Here is a 22,345-nt window from a genome sequence, read left to right on the forward strand (position 1 = left end):
TTCCACATCTCTTATATAGTGGTAAACGCACGGGTAAACGCATCATGAAACGACATAGTTGGCTCCCTGTGGTAGGACGAGCAGATCGTCCAAACATGGCGGACGGTGATAACACAGATGAGTTTGATAAAACTCCCTTATCGCCGATCGTGGGAACTCCCTGCGATGAACTAGATGCTGCAGAGCTGTTTGAAGGCCATTATAATAACCAGGATGTTTTTGCGATGGGTGATGAGCAAGATTCTAAGAGTTATTTAAGCTCTTTTGGCGAGAAAAACGACAGCGAGTGTGACTCTGCGAGTTCAGAGTTGGAGGACATTTATTCTGGTGAACTTGGAGTTACTCCACCGAGGAATATACGAAGGAATAAAGAAAGAAGTCGAACTCAAAGGAAAGGTCAAGGATTGTGCTTGAAGATACCGGTGAAAGTGGAGGTCGAGAAGCAAAAGAAACGAGTGCGAGAATCGTCTCAAACTCAGATTCAAAACGAGAGAGCTTTTCAACGTGAATATAAACGAAGTAGTCTGGGAAGCACTTTGGGGAACGAAGACTTGTCTCGATCTTTGAATCTTCCTAACGTCAAGATAGATTCAAAAAATAGATTTATGTCGCTAAAGTGTACGAGACGGGATAATCGAAAGGAAGATTCTCCAAAACACAGACTAACTCGATCTGAATCTGACCCCAAAGACTTAGGCCAATCTTTGACGACTCTTTCTCAATCTCGACAAGAGTTTATACGAACATTCTCTCTTCTGATTAAAATCGGAGCTCATGCACGTAAGCAGAGAGACAGCCAGTTCGCTTCTACTGAACTTGAGCGACAAAACTCCGAGGAGCACAAGAAATGGCAGGTTAAACTTTGCCTTGCTTTGTGGCTGGAGTTGCGTGCTTGGCACGGTGGAAGGACGATGGAAGAGCAAGACAAGTACCTAATGGAAGAAAGGGCTAACGTTGAAGAAGTTTTAGACGAATTTATTAAATTCAATTTAAATAATGTAGTCTCCAATGGAGATGTTGATGATAATTTAACTTCTGTGAAGGATAATGTTGAGCAAATTGTGGAAGATGAAGCTGTGTCATCTGTGAATAATCGAGCACCTGCAACAAATGCTTCTGCAACTCCAACAGTTGTTATTGATGACTATGAATTGAAAGACAGTAATGATAAAAATTCAAATAACGGTAGAAATTCAACTAAAACAGACAATTCACCCAATGAACCTAGAGAGAGTTCTCCATCTTCTGATTCAAAACCAAGGAAAGAAAATTTGAACTTAGATTTGAGTAGTGGTGGAAAAACAAGGTTAAAGTCCTTAAAGAGTGAAGAATGCATGCCAAGATGCAGTACACCAGAAAATGCAGTCCCCAAGGATAGGTTTCGTAAACGATTAGAATTTGCAATTATGGAAATTACGAAATTGTTTGACCAGCTTGAATCAGTGGAAGTACTCTACCCAACAAAACGGGCAGTCGGAGAAGCAAATCCTAAGTATTTGATTTCTGAATTTAATAGGAATGTTGATGCATTATTGTTGTGGCTGAACGTGACCAAGGAGCTACTTCATCAGCTGACATTGATTTCAAGGTTTCTGGGTATTGATCCTGAGATGCAGGACATGTGGCAGGATTGGATTCACATGGGAATGGGGATGCTAGGTAAAGAAATGCACCATGGGGAGGGGGAGGGAAGGTTCGAGGATGTCTCATGGTCAAGGAAAGGAAAAAGCACTATTCTTCATTTGTTATACCAGTCAAGATTTAGGCCCACTTTCTGCTGCAAGGTTTAGGTGTAAGATCTTACACTCTGTTGTTATGGCAACCTTCTGGCTTAATCCAACTGCCAGTTCCACGTAGGAAAGTACGCATTACCAAAGGTGTCGCAACTTCTTGTCATAAACAAGGTTTACAACCTTGCACCCTTGCAAACTTACAACCTTACAGCCTTACACCCTTGCAACCTTACAGCCTTACTCCCATGCATGTCAAAACGATTCTGATTGATAAATAGGTCTAGTACAGATTTTTGCAAGTGTGTCATGACGTGGGTTGCTATTGTCACACACCCTCATAGCAAGAATAACCGTTAGACCTTGCAGAGAAACCTAACACCCAAATGCAGACCCTAAACAGGGACACATTTGTCATTTGTAGATGACGTCACAGCTGCCACTTGGTTGAATTTGACAAAAGAATTGTCAATGAATTCTTTTGTTATCAACCAGCATGGCACCGAGTCATGCCTTTTGATATTTCACTCCCTTGGGAATGATTGAAAACCGGTAATGTAACTTAGGTGTGCGATGTAAGGGGAGGGAGAGGGGAGGGACAGGGTACATAGCAACACTGTATAAATATTAATGTATAACATAATCAGCCTTTGGGGAGGAGGGGAGGGGGAGGATGGAGTGCTATGTGACATGAATGTATGTGATAGCTCGTATAGAAAAGGAAAGAATACCCTTGAGGTGAGACAGGAGAGACCCCACATTTGATAAGATGGTTCACAAAAAATTGCCATCCAAGCATGGGTGGCATGGCGGTGAGAGCGCTTGCCTCTCACCAACGCAACCCGGGTTTGAGTCCCGCTAAGCTCAGTATTGTATGTGAGTAGAGTTGTTTGTTGGTTCTCTCCTGTGCTTCGAGGGTTTTCCGTGTTCTACGGCTTTCCTCTCTCTGCAAAATCAACTCCTAAATTCCAATTGCAATTACAGTGGAAGAAGAGCTACTCTGTAGAAATGTCACTGCTAAATCCTATTTATTTTTATTTATTTTATTTTATCTTGTCTTTCTTCTATTCTTCTGAAAGGTGGAAGCACAGAGAGCGACTCTTGTGTCGCAACAAGCACCACCTCAGAAGAATCTTATAGCTCGGGATCAAGTGAGTCTCTTGATGAAGAATTACCATCCACCCCTACGTGCAAGCGACAGCTCTCCCATGAAACCTGGAGTCCAAAACCACCAATGAGAAGTGGCAGCAACATCTCACAGTTTACCTGGACATTGACGTCACGCTATAGGCCTTTTGTCGACAGAAGTATTAAGAAATTTGGACTGGTTAAACTTGGTAAAAGAATAGGAGATATCCTAGATGTAACGCTACTTAAAACAAGGCAAGTTTTGTACCCTGAGGGACCCCAACCAAAGCACAACGATCATTCACAAATGTCAATCAGTGAATGGCATGCATCAGTTTCGCACTTAGAAAACATACTGTATCGTGATGTTGCCACAGAACAGAGGCCAAGGACGCACTCCAGTCCCGTCATAAGGAATATTGTACTGGAAAGAAGTCCTTATATGCTTCCTTGGAAAAGCATCTTTGAGGAACTTGGCCTGCCATCGATCCGAGATCTCTATCTGTTCCTTGCTCGAATTCCTTTGGATATCAGCCATGAGTGTATTAGGTTAAGACTGGAACACAGACCAAAGGGAGAGCCATCTTCTCTTAGTATTAGACAGGTGAGACTCTATACTAGATTTATGTTACATCCCAGTGCCATTCCCTTGAGAATAAGATTCTTCAAGTGAATGACATGTTAGCCCTTTTCAGAGTAACAAAGGATTCTTCATTTAAATTCAACATTAGACAATGTCCAGCCAAAACTGGGACTTGTCCCATCAAATCTTGCCTTGCCGGTCATTTTGACCAGTAACGTTTAGCCAGAAATTAAGCTAAAACTAATTTAGCTTGTGATCATGACTGGCGACTGATCAACTGTTATGGGAAGCACTGGTGGCATGCACTGCCTCTCACTAATGCGGCCGAAGTTCGAGTCCTGCCGATCTTGATCGTATGTGAGTAGAGTTGTTTGTTGGTTCTCTCCTGTGCTTCGAGGGTTTTTATCCGGGTTCTCCGGTTTTCCTCCCTCCTCAAAAATCAACTTCTAAATTCTAATTCAATCTCTGGGCTTTCACCTAGTTTGGAGCCTAGCTCTGTTGTGATTGTCCCGCGCTGTGATACGACAGCGAAAGCTTTGTAGATTTTAAGCCCTGAAATCATATCCATATTCATGTGTCTTTTCATGCACGACTGTCAAACAAAGAAATAATACTCTAGGGAATGACAAGTGGTCTAAAATGGGGAAAATATCTCTAAATTTGCTTGACTGTAAATTATGAAAGTTTACCATATCTCGATGGTATTTTCCTCTTTTCTTTTAGCTTCTGAAGGAGTGTAAAGAGGTAATACTGGGTGCTGTGTTGGTCAAGGATTATTATCTTTGTATGGTGGACGGGATTGTGAGTCCTGAAGACTATGACCATGAAAAACTGGAGAATGACATTGAAGAATTCGAACAAGACTTACAGAGCATGTTAGAGGTGTGTGGTAATGAGGTGTAGTGCAGAAATGCTTCCATAAATTTGTACCTCTCTTAGATAAAAGGAAATGATATAAGGTCCACGAGCTGCTGGTAAAATGATTCCATAATATTAGGATATAAAATATACCCTCCTCAGACCCTCCCTGCCCTTTGAAAATCCAATCCCCCTCTGTGGGGAAGGTATGGATATTTTTTGGAACTACACATTATACCTTCCTCAAATCTTCACTGATGACAGTAATGGTAACTATCTTGTCCTTTCTAGATCCATGGTATCTGAAATCCTTCATCCTAATTCCATTACCTCTTTGTAGAGGAGGTAAAGATATTTTCTCGAACTACACAATATCTTCTCCTCAGACCCTCCCCACCCCTTGGAAAGTCCAACTCCTACTCACAGTCAGTCACTAACATTTTACATTGTTGTACAGGTATACTTTGAATACCTCCACAATGTTATCCACATGCTACAGCGGCTACCACAAGCATCCAAAGGGCTGAAGAACTTGCTAGAAGAGGAATGGGTGTTCGTTAAGCACAAATACCAACACATTAGAGGTGGAGCTGTTGCTGGTGGAACAAGATTTTGGTATGTAGACTGACTGTAGATGTGGCACTTTGGTGGTGCTATGCACCATGGTCTAGCTTGGGTCATTGTCATATAGTATTGCACTGTGCATAAATCATACATTTTTTATAAAAAAACTGAAATGTCCTCTGGGCTGATCAAAGTCAGGGCATAAGTAATTCACAGATCAAACCCTGAAACAACCTCTGGGCTGATCAATGTCAGGGCATGGCTTACTCACAGATCAAACCCTGAAACAACCTCTGGGCTGATCATAGTCAGGGCACGGCTAACTCACAGATCAAACCCCATAACAACTTCTGGGCTGTTCTAAGTCAAGACTCGGCTAACTCACAAATGAAATTTTAATTTAGCAATTTTTTAGCTTTTTAGGTTTTAGATGATGGAGGAATAAGCCAGGAACCTGGAAGACCTCTTCCAGGTCTCTTTGTGCTTTTCCTGGATCTGATGGAAAAACCATTGAATCAAAGGAGATATACATGAACCACTCTCACATGTAATCCAGGTGTCCAGGAGTCAAACCTGAGATCCCCAAGGGGTAGAGCCAAGCGCACTTCCACTACACCAGTGATCCTTTGATTCTCTTGTTGTACCCTAGCCAGACCAGAATGCATTTCAATATCTATCTAAAAAAGCTAAAATTTCATCTTCTAGTGTGATGGCCGCTGGGTTGCTGGAATCTACTGCAGATTTTCTAGAGTCCGGATTAGACCAATGTTGCTCTGATCTCCATGACAACACTGACCACAGTGAAGATGTGAGGTACATGTATACCTTAAATTTTCTTTCCAACCCCTTAAAAATTATCTGGTCTGCCCTTCTCTTCTGGTCATACTTCTCTTATGTGATTGACCTTGTCCTCTGATTGGATATTTATGACTTCATGTTGATGGATTAACCAATCAGAGAAGACCTCATTGATAACATGGGTTTCCTTTGAAATAAAGACACAGGAAGCCCATTTACAAAAGGTTTTGAATGTGAAACAGAAATAGTCCAATGAAAAGCTGTATTTTTCAACTTTGATAGGAAAAAGGTTCTAGAGGCCTGTCGTAGCCTGAAGCACTTGTTCAATGAAGGAAGAGAGAGAGCATCAAAGGCGTTGGGATTCACCAAAAAGCTTAAGATAGACCTGGAGAATGCCGCAAAATTCAGTATCGATGTTCCTGTTAATGAACTTTTGTCTGTGTTAGAGAGGACAGAACACTCCCAGGTATGGTGAAGAGCTATAGAGGATTTTCATATTATGTCACAGTGGCCATGTTGGTGTATCAAAACAATACGTTTTCTATCCTTGGAGAATTGAACTCTATTTTTATGCAAAATATGTTCAGAAAGTTTCTATTGCTTGGTACACCAATATGGCTGCATGTTTTCACATGAGTGAAAACGCTCTATTTCTTCTTATGGACTTACTCATTTGTTATGCCATGTACCCAATTTTTAAACCCTTGAGTATTGTTAAGAGCAGTAGTGCATAACTCTTGATGCATGTATAGCCTCAGTCAATCACTTCAGGATGGAGTTATGCTGGCAGGGTTAACGAAAGTCTTAATTGTCATGGAAGTTCATTAATGAAGTCATGATAGCCATTACTGGCATACTGCGTACATTAAAATAGTCTAGCAAAGGTTCAGTGCTCAAGCATGAATTCTGAAAAAAATGATATTGCAAGACCCAAGTTTAGGGTACTGGGCACACATGATACTGAATTACAGCACATAAATGGTATGTCATACTGTAACATTCAATGCCTTCCCATTGTCTTCCAGTGATACTGTTAAAATAAGATATTGTACAAGTATAGTTTTGTATAGAACAATGTTTATTGCAGTATTATGATCATTCGGGTAGATGTAATCCTGAGAAGGGCTGTCTGACTTTATCTTACTTTATTCTTCACTTGACTCTGAAGATGACTTCCACTCAGGTTTTTGAAACGTCAGTCCCATCAAACAGTCCTTCTCCATTACATCCACCTGGACGATCATAATACTTCAATAAATATAAGTTTGTTACATATGAACAACAATTTTTGTGTTCATTTTCAGGTGGTTGTTGCTCCTACTACTGGGCTATTGATGTTTGTTCCTAAACATTTGAGAGATGACAAATGGTAAGTTTTCAAAAAAAACATAAGCTCTTTTCATTTCTGTTGTTAGACAACACAGCTTGATTTAATAGGGGGTTAGGGTCACCTATAGGTGAGTGCAAATAGCCGTTTTAAAATAAATGGACAAGACAGTAATGAATAGACATATCGTAAATGAAACATGGTTACTTACGCAAGAATACTAATAATATATCATTAATTATTATTATCATTGTCATTGTTTGTCTTTTGTTTTCTATTTGTCTTTGTTTCATCAACCCAAGAATTTTCGTTACAAGCTTTCAACCTCTACGTTCATCTTCAAGGTTTACATGATACGTTATTGTCATTATGATATGGAAAACAAGCTAGCATGAGCATTTCCAGCTTAAAATAATATTTAATTATGATACAATAATTATGAGAATATGTGGACCGCGTAGCACTTACAAAATACATGAAGATATAGAAATATAGATAAGTTATAGAGCTTGGGAACGAGGTTATTCCGGGCGAAAGCCCTTGGAATTAAATTCGGAAAAATTAATTTCCGACCTCGCTGGGAATCGAACCCACGACCTTCGGAATTGTACTACCGATGCTCTACCAGCTGAGCTAGAGGTCAGACTGAGAGCAGGCTGGGGTGAAATAGATGTAAGATCGTGGTAATTATGATGCAAAGATGAGAATATGTGGACCGCGTAGCACTTATGACTTAGCACTATAACTTATTATTATTTCTATATCTTCATGTATTTCATAAGTGCTACGCATTCCATTTATTCTCATCTTTGCATCATAAGCTCTCAGTCTGCTCTCAGTCTGACCTCTAGCTCAGCTGGTAGGGCATCGGTAGTACAATTCCGAAGGTCCTGGGTTCAATTCCCAGTGAGGTCGGAAATTAATTTTTCCGAATTTAATTCCAAGGGCTTTGGCTGGAATAACCTCGTTCCCAAGCACTATAACTTATCATTATTTCTATATCTTCATACAATAATTATATGAGTCTTACAGTGACCCACAAACACTTATTTGATTTCTTTTCCCAGTCAAATCATTGATCTTCTGAATGCATGCTGTGGTCTGAAGAAGGGTCAAAACAAAGAGCCAGGGCATGGATATCTTCTGGTGATGCAGTCGTCTAAAGTGGCCACTCCTGTCTGGACAGGACATAGGATAATCATCACCCTTACAGTAGACACCAGAATCAGCCTGGCTGATATACAGGTAAAAATTTAATGATCTTGAAATTTTGCCAGTGAAATGGCAAGTTTTACAGTAGTGTAGTGCATTGATAATTTTACTGGAAAAGGAGGTGTCATTCACCCACCCCTCCCTGACTCTCCTGCTCAGGACCACCCCCTTGGGATAAGATGAGACATTGGGAATCCTGTAGATAATGTACAGGACTAGGGTAAGACAGACCCCTTCTTGGCTTCAGGACTGGGATAAGTCAGATCCGTTTACTCCCTCTCTTTTGCTCCTTCTCAACTACTAGAGTTACTTACAAGACAGTGGAAAGCCATTTTTATATTACAGCATGTCGTACCACATATTTGCTGTAAGTCAGTACCAGTATCCAGCTGATGTAAAAGAGTGACCTACAAATGACATCACTGCAAAACTGAGGTCTCATGAAGCCTGTGAAAATTTACCAGCGAAATATCAAGTGCTTATTAGAAAACTTAATTTTTTTTCATTTGCTGGGCTTGGAAATCTATAATTTTAAGAGGAAAAGTGACAGTCCTCAGTTTTTCAAATTCTCTCGATTCTGTGGCTCACATATTTCCTGGATCAGCTGAATAACATTTGTCTTTTTAAATCATTAACTGTCATTAAAAGCCAATTAACCATTAGCTATCATTAAAAATCATTAAGGGCCCCTCTGGATACCAGCTTTTACCTGAATGGGCCACCCTGTTTAAAAAAAAGGCGTCATAACCATAACCATAACCATTTTCTGTGTAACTGTCTGTTTGTCTGTCAGGTTGATGGACTTATCCTAGTGGTCAACAAGTCACACCAGGTAGAAGAACAGCGTAATTGTTTCCTACACTCCATGGGAATTTTTGTGACAATGATCAAAGAAAGAACATCCAGCCACCAGGCTATCTCTGAGTCTCTTGATTCCCTTCAAGTAAGTGCCAGTGTTGTGATAGACGTAGAAAGCTTACATGTAGTGCACAGGTGGCATAGGAGTGAGAGCTTTCACAGTGTTGTGATAGACGTAGGAATCTTACATGTAGTACACAGGTGGTGTAGGAGTGAGAGCTCTCGCAGTGTTGTGATAGACGTAGGAATCTTACATGTAGCGCGCAGGTGGCATAGGAGTGAGAGCTCTCACAGTGTTGTGATAGACGTAGAAATCTTACATGTAGTGCACAGGTGGCATAGGAGTGAGAGCTCTCACAGTGTTGTGATAGACGTGTGGAAATTATATATGTAGCAAGGGTGGAGTAGCAGTGAGAGTGCTCGCCCTCACTTGTGGAGTTTGGTTTCCAGACTCAGAGTTGTATTTGTGTAAAACAGTTAGTCCTATGGCCTATGAGTCAATAGCCCATTTAGGCTCTATATAGTATCTTTATGAAATTTTTAAAATTTTCTTTTTATTCACTTTTCATGTGAAGGAACTCTAATGAATGTAAATCTAGTTACTTTAAATTACTTTCTAACATCATGATTATTTCTTACAGGATGCGGCATTGTTACTTGGGACGAAGATTATAAATGCAGTAAACAGAGCCAATGAAAACCTTGATGGAGAGATGTTTGACGCAGACGAGAATGAAAGACACAAACTTTGTCAGAACACAGTAGAAACTATGTACGGGTGTTTTAACTTTGGCTTTGAGGTAAGAAAAGGATTACATTTGAGAAATATAAAACACACACATGTCTCTGAACTGTGACATAAACAGGCTGCTGAGAGCTGTAGAGGATGAGAGAAGTAAGCTTAGGAAAATAACACATAGCCAAGATTTTGTGCCGTCATGTTCATGTCCTCTGATATAAACACATTAGCCAACCAATCAGCACACAAGTCATATTTCAAATATTTTATGTAATGTTTAATAAACGAGCAGGAGTGTTTTAAAATAATTATATTATAGTCAGTGCTTGACACTATCAAAGGTCTCCAGTTTTTCTCCCTCTTGGGTTCAGTTCCTGGACTGTGCATGCATCCCATGTGTAGAGTTAAGTATGGTCTCTCATTCAACTTAGACCAGCCAGATCGTACAGGGTTTTCATTGGGTTGGAGATCGGAGAGTGCTCCAGCAACTGTTCTTCTGAACCTATAATTTCAAAACTTATAAAATGAAAGAAAATAAATAGATGAATAAAAATCCTGTTGTCTCAGTGTTTAATAGAATTTAATGGTTTGTTAGAAGTTGATTTTTGTAGAAGGAGCAAATGAACAAGGAATTCTACTCACATAGGATTGATTGATTGAGCTTTATTACCATAATTTTTCAAAGTTTATTTACAAGATAATATTAAAACAGGTATTGTTAATAGCTAATCAGAATAGAGGGAGCAAATGAACAAAGAATTCTACTGACATATGATTGATTGATTGAGCTTTATTACCATAATTTTTCAAAGTTTATTTACAAGATAATATTAAAACAGGTATTGTTAATAGCTAATCAGAATAGAGGGACAAAATGAACAAGGAATTCTACTCACATAGGATTGATTAGTTGAGCTTTATTACCATAATTTTTCAAAGTTTATATAAAAGATAATCTTGAAACAGGTATTGGTAATAGCTACTCAGAATAGCTAGACTAATCGAGCTGAGTACAGTATGATAGTGAGTACAGGGTTCAAACCAGTGACCATAGCAGTTAGTAACACAGCCGTGCTCTCATATTCGTTAGTAACTAATGGTTATTTTTTCTCCAGTACTTGAAGGAAATAGCAAGACTAGTGTCAGGAGATCCAAGAAAAAAACTAGGCAAATACATGCTGTGTTTTGCCAGGAAATGGATCAAGTTTGTTATGGAAAAGTGTGAGCGAGGACGAGGCACAAGACCAAGGTAACAAGACCGAAAACATGTAATCCTCTAGACAGTTTACTTTGGGACAAAGCATCTTTTTGTACACACTTCATTCAATTTCATTCTTAATTCATTATATTGAAAGGGAAAATATCATTTTGAAAAGCATTTAGGTGGTAAAATTTGTAATCCCAAATCATTTACCCTGTCCCCCCAGCCTATCCCCCCTCTGCATTCACTGAACACACATTCCCTGATAAACGAGAAAAGTAAAAATGGCTAAACTGCATTATTATTAAATTTGTTAGGCTCATTATTTCATGTGTAGTTAGCTCAGTTGGTAAGAGTGTGGTCTGTTGTGTGGAATGTGGTGGGTTCAAGCCCCAGCTGCACCAAACCTCAGGGTCTTAAAATAACTGGAAAAAATTGTTCCCTTCACAGTTCTCGGCATGAATGGTGAGACAATGTGGTGCAATGATAGAGACATTTAAAAATAATTATTATCCAAGGTGTTTAAAAAAGGTCTCTTCATTGCAAGCTCACCGTTTGTCTCCCTTGCAAAGGCACTGCTACCTTTGAAGATGGGACAGGGAACTGTGAAAGGGACTATTACATCATTCTACATATGGTTAGGCCTTCAAATCTTTTTGGATAGGGACTTAAAACTGTAGGCCTGTCTGTCTTCACCATAACCCTATATTATAAGGTAGTCATAAGACCTACTAAAGATGCTGATAGTGACCTTCAGGAGATAGCCATTGTGGTATCCTTGCCTTAACAGGTAAAAGTAAAATAAACATTAAATCATTTCCCCCACTCCCCAACAGGTGGGCAACACAAGGCTTGGATTTCTTAACCATTGCCATTGATGGTAAAGTGCTCAATTCTATGCCTGAAGCAGAATTCCAGGTAAGCAAGAATGGTACCTCAGGGCTCGATCTGTGAGTTAGCTGTGCCCTGACTTAGATCAGCCCAGAGGTTGTTTCAGGGTTCAATCTGTGAGTTAGCCATGCCCTGACTTAGATCAGCCCAGAGGTTGTTTCAGGGTTCAATCTGTGAGTTAGCCATGCCCTGACTTAGATCAGCCCAGAGGTTGTTTCAGGGTTCAATCTGTGAGTTAGCCATGCCCTGACTTAGATCAGCCCAGAGGTTGTTTCAGGGTTTGATCTGTGAGTTAGCCATGCCCTGACTTAGATCAGCCCAGAGGTTGTTTCAGGGTTCAATCTGTGAGTTAGCCATGCCCTGACTTAGATCAGCCCAGAGGTTGTTTCAGGGTTCGATAAAATTGTTATTTGGTTTAATGTAGTTAATTTTTGCACTTTTCGTCCTTCAACAGGCCTTAGTCCTAACTGTACCGTACATACTCTGTCCATTCTCTTGATTATGATTATTTTCTTCCACAGCAACTAAAGAAGCAAATAAATGACTGCATTTCACATGTAGTCGGCAGTGCTAATGGAGGCCCATCCAGCTCAGGTAAGCTTTCTTTCTTTCTGTCCTAGGGTTTTCATTATGATTTGAAATAATAAGAGAAGATCATGGTGATACGATTTTCCATATTCTGCGAACTCCGACATTTCAACGGCTTATTGTGAAATTGGTTTATCACTGCCGCCAGACAAGAACATAAAAGGTATCGACTGATTATTTTTGATTGACGGCAGCAAAAAAAATCTCGCAACTACCGAGTTTGCAGAATATGAAAAACCGCAGTAAGTTACCCGAGTATTCAGTCCAATGTCCTACATGTAGTATAAGAGGGAAAGGAGGGGCAATTTTTGAGGAGTGATTCACCTTCATTAAAATCCCAGAAAAAATATGATCATAGATATAATTTATATCTAATAATAGGACTGTATTTGATAAAACAAGTTTTATTAATCAAAAAACTTGTTCCTCCACTTATCAATCCATCCTTCCATCCAAATGTAGAATGCATCTTGGGGTTTTCCTACAGAAAAATAGACCTAATTCAGTGTTTATCCCATTTCAGATCATGTCATTCTCTAGAGTATCATTTCTTTGATTAACAAAGAATCTTATTCGCAAGAGAATGACATGTGGTCTGAAAAATATTGTGCCTAGGTGGATTAGGTCCATTAAATTTTTAAGATTCCATTTGAGAATCAAATTTCATTTTATTTTTCTTATTATTGTTTACAGCCTACCGTCCTCACAGCCCTGCCGTTGGTCCATCTCCAGTCCTGGGCAAAAGTTCTGGTACTTCTCTCCGTCGTCCATACAGCTGGCCAGCTAACAGATCGCCCAGGCCAGAAGATAGTGAAAATAATACAAATAACCGCCACCTGTCTGAGCCGCACAAAGTCATTCACTTTCAGAGTCTCGCTGAAGATGCAAAAAGTCCAGGTAAACTTTCAACCCAAATGTTTCTTTGTGGGAGGTATGGATATTTTCTAGAACTACACAATATACCCTCCTCAGACCCTCCCCACCCCTTGGAAATTCCAATCCTGCTCTTTGGTGGAGGTATGGATATTTTCTGGAACTACACAATATACCCTCCTCAGACCCTCCCCACCCCTTGTAAATCCCAATCCCCCTCTGTGGGGGAGGTATGGATATTTTATGGAACTACACAATATACCCTCCTCAAACCCTCCCCAGCACTCAAAATTCCAATTCCCTCTGTGGGGGAGGTATGGATATTTTCTGGAACTATGCAATACTACACATTTCACAATTGCTGATCAATTATACAAAATTTAAATTTTCATTTGAAGAAGATTATTATTAGAAATTAAAGCCATTTCTCTTGTCGTGACAGAAGGTCTTGGTTCTGAGCATGATGAAGAAGATGCTGTATCGGAGAAGCCAAAAACCTCACCTGTTCCCCATCACAAAGACAGCATGGATTACTCCATGGCACCAAAAATGGAAAAGGTACGCCATGCACTCCGAAGACTTGAACAAGAAAGGAACAGCTACTTGGTGGAGAAGCATGTGATTGGCAAAGTCAGTAGTAAACACAGAGATATAACTAGTGAACTGGCCAATATTTCCAATCGACGAGTGCCCTTCAAGTGGCAGAGAGGCATGAAGATTGGTGAAGGGCAGTTTGGAAAGGTGTATGCATGTGTTAACCTGGACTCTGGGGACATGATGGCCATGAAACAGGTATGACACAGACTACCCACTTCAAGTGTATTTTGAATTAAAGTAAAATTGAAGCAGTGTGACTGTTTAGACTATTATGACTTTGTGTGCTTATCTTGAGTTATGGATGGTGAGGATGATAATGATGGTGATAGTGATAATAATGATGGGGGTGGTGGTGTTGCTGATCAATAGTGGTTGTCATGTTGATGATGACTGTGGTAGTGAAGGTGATAGGGATTATCATAATGAATGATGGTGCTGATGATGATGATGATAATGATGGTGGTAATGATAGTGGTTGTGACGGTCATGTAGGTGATGGTGATGATGATGATGATAATAATGATGGTGATAATGATAGTGATTGTGATATTGGTCGTGGTGGTGGTGGTGATGATGATGGTGGTGATGATGGTGATAATGATATTGGTTGTGTTGATCAATAGTAGTTATTATGATGACTGTGGTAGTGAAGAAGATGATGATATTGAATGATGGTAATAATGAAGATGATGATAGTGGAGTGATGGAGATAATGCTCTCTTGCCATCAACTATTCATAGCTCTTTCAATAATTCTTTTATTTCACTCTATTAGATCAGGTTTCATCCTAATGACCACAGTGAGATCAAAGATCTTGCTGATGAAATCAAGAATTTTGAAGGCATTCAGCATGATAGCCTGGTCAAGTACTACGGTGTTGAACTACACAGGGTAATTAAACAGATTATTGAGCACTTGACCCACCCTGTTCACCATCTTGAGGCTTTCCACCATCACATGATGGCAGCCATGACAGAAGGCACAAAGATAAGAGCTTTTTCCACTGAGAAAATAGCTGCATTCTTTCTCATTTAAATCAGATTAGACCAGATTTAATTGTTCCTACCTCCTGCAACAAGGATTTTTCTCCAGGTTCTCTGGTTTTCCTCCCTCCATAAAAATAAGCATGTGAGTGGATGGTTGTGTGCATAAAATAGTAAATGTAGTGGTAGTGAGTCAAGTGAAAGCTGCCAGAATAATCGGCCTGCTCTAACAAATAAAAGATTATTTATTTTTATTGTCATGGATGCTATCACACGATGGTACAAATTACTTCAGCTTTCCTGCATTCTGATTGGCTTTACTTTTCAATGGTATGGGATATGACACTTGAAACCATGTATGTTGTACTCTAGGATGAGATGCTGATATTCATGGAGTATTGTGCTGACGGTACTATATCTGATATTGCCAAGTTGGGATTACCAGAGTCAATGATAAGACAATATACTATGCAGATACTGGTCGCTGTAAATGTACTGCATGAAAGAGGAATTATACACAGAGATGTCAAAGGTATTTAAATAAATAACAACTAATATATATATTTTACAAACATCACTCTTAGTACAGGGCTCTTCCGTGAGGTTCCCTCCGCACGCACTACCATTACATTCTATACTTACGATATACACTCAACTCGCATGTTGATTTTTATGGAAGGAGGAAACCGGAGAACCAGGAGAAAACCCTCGTAGCATTGGAGATAACAACACATTAAACAAACTCACTCACAACTCACATATGATCCACCCTGGCCTGGGGCTCAAATCCGGACCACAGAGGTGAGAGGCGAGCACTAAACCACTTCACCACTCATGCCACCCCATAGAAATCTCAATCACAACAGCTTTTGTTGAGGTCTGTTCATTAATACAGCGTTCAGGAAGTAATCTTTTCATATTCCCATTTCTACAGGTGCAAACATATTTTTGTCATCCAATGGTCTAATCAAGCTCGGCGACTTTGGCTCATCAATCAAACTAAAGAACCAATCAAAGACCATGCATGGTGAAGTCATGAATGTCAGGGGTACTGTGGGTAAGTATTATTATCAAAGTGACCACTTCCTGTACATTGGTTACAGGGCTAAAAATAACGGCCAGTAATCAGACAATGTATGGCCAGAATTGGAACTTGTCCAGTCAAATCTTTGCCTTACTGGTCATTTTAACCAGTAACAGGTATTGGTAATAGCTACTCAGGATAGCTAGACTAATCAAGCTGAGTAGCTGATTTCAATGACTGACCAGCCTTTAACTTAATCCCTGGTTTTACTGGTCAAGCACAAAGTATGCAGTTGGGGCGACAAAGTACAGATTTGAAACGACTTTATAGCTCTAAGTTGAATGTTTTGTCTGATAAGTGAAAAAACTTTTTTTTTGCACTGTACCAACTGGTTTTTCTTGGTTGAAGAGTGTTAGCCTTATCAGCCTCCAGGTGTGGAGAGCCTTAAAGTAAATAACATGGGCCTTTGGAATGAGTTTTTGTACCCCATAGATAAGGACCCAAGGAAAACCAGAGAATCCAAAGAACAATCGAAACAACAACAGGAAAGAACCAACCAACAACTTTACTCAGATACCTTGTTTTTTACATTCAGCGTACATGGCACCAGAGATCATCACTATGGATAAGGGGTCTGGCTATGGCAGAGCAGCAGATATCTGGAGCACTGGCTGTGTTGTGGTTGAGATGGCCACAGGAAAGGTATAATCATAGATATGTTTAATCAAATTTGGCTGTGAGAAGGGCTTGAATTGGTTGAAAGTTAGTCTATAATCTTTTTTAGTAAGATCAGCATCCAGGACTTAGGAATGACTGAGTAAAACCTTGTGTCTTCCTAACTAAAAAGGATGTTATATCTGGACAAGAAGTTTGTTATCATGGTTCATCATTATCATCATCACAACCATCATTATCATCATCATCATAATCATTTATCATCATCATCATCACCATTATCACTATCACGATTGGTATTATCATCATCATCACCATAATCATTTATCATCTTCATCATCATCACCATCATTATCATCATCACAACCATCATTATCATCATCATCATAATCATTTATCATCATCATCACCACCACCAGCATCATCAACATCATTATCATCATCAGCAACATAATCATCATCACCATCAGTATTATCATTTTCATCATCAGATGCCACTCTCTCCAACATCACCATCACCATCCTCATATTCTTAATCAACATTCTGTTCTTAAATTAAGGTACGTTCTTATTATTCTTCAGCCTCCATGGCACGAATATGACAACAACTGGGCCATAATGTTTAAAGTTGGTGATGGAGCCATCCCTGCAATACCTGACACTCTGAGCGAAGAAGGACGTGATTTTCTTCATTCATGCTTTCTGCATGACCCAAGAGAAAGACCCACTGCCAATGATTTAATGGACCATTCATTTGTAAAGGTAGCTGTAAACGACCCTTAACTTTCTTTCTCTTCACTGCAAACGTCAAGGTGAAGGGTAGGTATTCCTCCTAGACTTGGTACAAAGATTGCCCCACCCTACCCTCCCTCCCCTCCCAATCCATACATGCTCACACATGCTTCCTAACTTATGGAACCCTCCCATGTTTTTTAGGGTTACTCATTATCACCATCACCATCTCTATTTTAATCATTCATCTCCAGTACCAAACCAACACATCAATCACTATCATCACCATGATCATGATCATCACTATCATTGACATGACCACACTGAATTCTCAGGCAAATTCACTGGATTACACCACCATCATCAACATCATGATCCTGATCATCTATCACTACAATCATCACTACCACCACAATCAATATCATCACCTTCATTATCTTCATCATAATCATCATCACCATCAATATCATCACAATCGTCAGAAAATCTTTATCCTCAACATAATCATCACTATCATATTAAACTTTACCTTTTCCATTTTCTTTGTAACTAGTGCTGCTAAACTTCAAATAACAACAAATGGATAACACAGTTGTATCATCTTCCTAGTCCTGGTAGTATATTGCATGCTTAATTTATATCCTTTCGCAAAGGAAGTACAAATAGACATTTTTCTGAATTCACTTGAATAACATACAGTGAAGTCCCATTATCTGAAACGCTGAATATCTCAAGTTTTTTGTCATCAAACTTGAAACCATGTCCTATGAGGTTGGTAAATCCAAACTACTTTAATATTTAGTCTTAACATACTGTTAGGATTTTTTAAAAGTGATTCTAAATGTGGGCGAGTTTGCAAGCACATGATTGATGATTTTATACGTGGGCGAGTTGGCATGGGCAAGTTGACTGTAAACCATTCTTTGAGTCTAGCCACAAGTACTCGAGTCAAATGTTGTTTTATGGTTCAAGTGAATTCAGAATATGGTATAAAAATATAGAATTATAAATTAGTATTTTAGAATTTTAAATTATTAGTAGTAGTTTTTAAGGGTTTTAATTTATTATTTTTAATGTAAATGTTTTTAAATATTGAAACCATACTAGTATTCTGATACAACAGGTATTATTATCATGTTGCAATAGTCATTTGGAATTTGGAATTAAGTCTTATTCAACTGAAGTTCTGTTTGTTTAATGTGTGATTTTCTGATCTAGATATACCACATAAATTTAAATCCTAGAATGTGTGTTATAGTAAGGGATTAATTATGATTAATCAATTATCAATTAATTATCTCATACAATTAGTTTCAAACAGCCATTTGTTTGTTGATTGGTGAACGAATAATCGATCGTTGACTGCTGATTGACCAACAGTCAGCCGAGTGTCAATCAACTTTTGTCGGCTGATCACTAAGTACATGAATACCATTACAAGTTATAAGCTCAACAAAAAAAATGCAACAATAGCCTATTTCTAATATGCACAAGTACTTTTATATCACAATCCCATTTTCAAGTGGTGAATTTTTTGTGTATTTTCCATAGCATGCGTAAGATCTTGCATAAAAATGCCTCATTTTGGAATCTCACATTTGAATACTTTCGACAGCATTCACACATCTTGGAAAATATCTATTTAATTAACTACACTTTGGTCTGAACCAACTATTTATTACTAAAATTAACTAAGATTCAAAGAATAAGAATAGACTAATAAATTTGATACAATTTTCCTATTTCTATGAGATATCAGAATGGTAAATAATAAGTGCAATGCGAAGGAGGCAGAATAAAGCTGGGCTTTGTTTGTGTTGTGGGGGGAGGGGAAGGGGAGTGGTGTATAGTAATTTTGTATACAGTATAAAAATATTGATACTGTGCAGATACTGCAACTGGGACCACTTTGATAAACCAGTATCATTAACCAATCATATTGCGACATTTAGTTCGATATTTTTTAATGAGCCAATCAGATAGTGCATTGATATTATAAGAGCATGAGAATGTGATAATCTGATTGGCTAACGCTGTTATCAGTTCAATTTCTGTCTAGTTTACTGTTATCTGATTGGTCAGCTTTACTTAAGTGGTCCCGCTCATGTCGGCACAGTAAATTCAATTTTACTAGAGTTCTCATCTAAACAATGTTTTTTTTAAATAACACGATGTAAAAACAAAAAATATCTCTCCCGAAGCGTGCAATAATTAAACTACAATCTGTTATAAATAAATTATATCCATAGATTACTGTTTATTGTTTAATTTTTTCATTCATTTTGGCCTTTTCTCAGATCAACAAAACTAGCTCTTACTATTTACTTCCAAAGACAGCTCAAGACTTTCGAGACAAAAATCTCTCCCTCCCCTCCCCCTACAATTGAGACTATACGTATAAATTGTCGTGTGTCTTTCCAATCCCTAGAGCTTTTAGAACCTTGGATGTCTCTTCTTTTGGTGACTGCAAGGAAAAAAAATATGTAAGCTTTTAGTATGAGAAAAAAGGTCATTTATTTCTTTAATGATCTTATAGCAATTTTGCAGGGAGTGATTCTTTAGTCTCCTGAGACAGACGCCCATGATTAATGCTCTTGACAATTTGACAAAGAGGCTCGAAGCATTCCATTTCAGTTTGAATTGAAATTTCAAAGTTGATCTTTAGGGGGAAATCAGGGCTCTCCTTCTACAGGAAATGGTCACAGTCTAATCAATTCAATAGAAAAACAAAAGACTCCAAGTCATACAATAGAACTCAGCTAACAATAGCTGGTTTATGGTACACGCAGAAGACCTAAAATCAGGGAACATGAAAAGACTCTCGAAGTAGAGTAGAGGACCACTAGACAACCTTACGCACATGATGGATTAAACCAATGACCTAGGCGGTGAGGGACGGTACATTGGCAGCTAACATCACCCAAGCATCACGAGAACATAAAAAATTTCCACCTACAAACAATTGCTTGTTCAGAATACTCTCATTTTAAGTTCTCCTTTGCTCAGTATTACGGCCCATTTTATAGTAAAGAATTACTACACGTAGTAATAGTCTATGGAACAATATGAGTTTTGGTTGAATAGCTGAATATTATAAGTTACCCACAACCAGGACAAAGGCTGAGCAAAGAGGACTCAAATCTGGAGTTGTTTGAAATTATGACTGGCAAGTATTTCTTCACCTTGTTAAGACCAGAGAATTCTTTGGAGGTAAGCAGAATGCTGAAAGTTTCTACTGATTGTGCCTCTAGGTGTAGTGACGCAGCGTAACAAACGTACAGAGCTGCTGGTACATTGTAGACTTGGCAGTGGTTAAGAACTTGAAATGAAAAAAGAACAATTTGATTTGCATGCTGAGGACTTTTCAAAAATGTTATGCTCACTTTGTTCACAACCAGCAAATTTAATGTTAAGTCAAGGAAGAGAGGTCGAGCAAGTCTAAGACTAAAGTACTCTGCAAAATAAGGTTTCATGTTTCTACAAGCTTCACAACTTCAGTGGTAATGGTCATTCCAAGCTACAAGAATAACTTGAATGACTTGTGTTTCTGCTTCTTATTACATAATTATTCTTGTTAAGAACATTTGATGTCTTTGTAAAAATCAACATGTGAGTTGAGCGTTGTGTGCATACAATATTAAATGTAGTGTTAATGCGTGTGAGCGAAAAGTGTCCCCAATTAGTGCGAAAGCGCTAGAATGACTAGACACTTAAATAAAAGTGATTTATTTCATTTTATTTTTGTATTTGTACGTCTTTTTTGTCTTGGAATGTTGATGTATTGATTCTACAACAACCTTTTTGAAATAACTGTATGCTGGTTTATAAGTTGAATATTTTCAAGCCCTAAAACTTATATAACAGGTGTATGTGAGAGGGAGGGTAAGGGGTGTTAGAGTGTAGAAGTTGTCTCAATCTAGAAAATGAATATTCATCTGAATCTGAAGAAAGCCCTTACCAGCAGCAGCAACTCCTCTTATTGTATTCGGCGTTTCAACAAATCCAATGTCAGTTTTCTCATTTGATTTGTTCCAAGCTGTTGTGTGTAACATCTTGACAAAGTCTGACTTGAGATTTGAAGGATCTGAAGTACTGTACTCACATGCTGGGGCTGATGATAGGATAATGACTTTTGAAGGCCTCACATTATCAAAAACCTTTGGAAGAACAACACGTTGTTGGTCATCAAATTATAGTCATGCTTTGGGATGGGTAACTTCATCAAAGGGGGTTTGTGCAAACCCAGATAATCACAGTCACCAAGCTAAATTTTCCCAACCCTATCTCCCTTAAGTGATAATATTCATACTGACCCCTCCCTCCCTCTTTTACACTTTTCTTTCCCTTGTTTGTTCACATAAAACAAGTGAAAGAATGGGAATCGTTCATATTTCTCAATTTTTCAGAACAGAAATCCATTTGAACATGTTTTTTTAAATTGATATTTCAACGATTAAAATTCAATCTCTTTCTCAAGAAAAAAAAGACATTTTTCGTACCTTTCTCGACCATAAAAATGCGACATTTTCTTCCACGTGCGAAGGACACTTACAGAAAATGACATCGTCATTCTTTTTCAAACGGTATAGAAACGAAACTTTCTCTACATTCGTCGACTTAACAACAGAACTAAAGTCTTTTTCGTTGTCTTTTCTTGACACCGCACCGATTATTTCACTATTACTTCCACAAAGGAAATGCGCCTCCAAAAAAGTTGAAGCAACTTTGTCAAATCCAAGAACAAGAGTTGAACATTTTACAACATTTTCTTGACAATCTTTTAAACTTTCCGTAATTTTCGGGGACCAAAGGATCAAAGGAGATATTTGTCGTTCCTTTTCTTCTGTTATTTCATCTTCTTCGTCGTCGTCTTCGTCTACAGCTCGAGAAGAAGGGAATCTTAACTCCCAAACACCAAAATGCGCCGCCATTTTGGAAATGACTCAGCATGAACGAGTAGGACTGGGGTGAGGACCTTGCGTTA

General features: G+C 38.7%; 2 protein-coding genes across 5 annotated transcripts; one reads left to right on the top strand and one right to left on the bottom strand.

The window, feature by feature from the left end:
- The first annotated feature begins 85 nt into the window (after positions 1-85).
- On the top strand, positions 86-19,611 carry LOC116290241 (mitogen-activated protein kinase kinase kinase 4). Of its 3 annotated transcripts, none has more exons than XM_031697246.2 (21): positions 86-1,659; positions 2,810-3,462; positions 4,165-4,323; positions 4,757-4,914; positions 5,569-5,676; positions 5,944-6,127; positions 6,966-7,030; positions 8,056-8,233; positions 8,994-9,143; positions 9,700-9,858; positions 10,913-11,046; positions 11,835-11,916; positions 12,411-12,483; positions 13,171-13,374; positions 13,793-14,142; positions 14,722-14,838; positions 15,303-15,462; positions 15,865-15,987; positions 16,550-16,656; positions 17,212-17,448; positions 17,915-19,611. In XM_031697246.2, the coding sequence occupies exons 1-20, from the start codon at positions 96-98 to the stop codon at positions 17,410-17,412; spliced, it is 4,929 nt and encodes a 1,642-aa protein (XP_031553106.1). In that variant the 5' UTR covers positions 86-95; the 3' UTR covers positions 17,413-17,448; positions 17,915-19,611. The 3 variants fall into 3 exon arrangements, with proteins under 3 accessions (XP_031553106.1, XP_031553108.1, XP_031553107.1); XM_031697248.2 differs by having other exon boundaries at positions 17,212-17,391; XM_031697247.2 differs by having other exon boundaries at positions 13,796-14,142.
- LOC116290242 (proteasome assembly chaperone 1) lies at positions 19,599-22,303 on the bottom strand. Of its 2 annotated transcripts, XM_089037761.1 has the most exons (4): positions 21,861-22,303; positions 21,320-21,518; positions 20,544-20,680; positions 19,599-19,825 (listed from the first exon to the last, which is right to left on the bottom strand). In XM_089037761.1, exons 1-4 carry the CDS (start codon positions 22,290-22,292, stop codon positions 19,751-19,753), a joined length of 843 nt encoding a protein of 280 aa, XP_088893887.1. In that variant the 5' UTR covers positions 22,293-22,303; the 3' UTR covers positions 19,599-19,750. The 2 variants fall into 2 exon arrangements, with proteins under 2 accessions (XP_088893887.1, XP_088893888.1); XM_089037762.1 differs by lacking the exon at positions 20,544-20,680.
- Between the last annotated feature and the right edge of the window lie 42 nt (positions 22,304-22,345).

This window comes from Actinia tenebrosa, unplaced genomic scaffold (assembly GCF_029948245.1).
Source record: "Actinia tenebrosa isolate PJP-AT-01 unplaced genomic scaffold, QUT_ActTen_1.0 PGA_scaffold5__44_contigs__length_20552954, whole genome shotgun sequence".
Lineage (NCBI taxonomy): Eukaryota > Metazoa > Cnidaria > Anthozoa > Actiniaria > Actiniidae > Actinia > Actinia tenebrosa.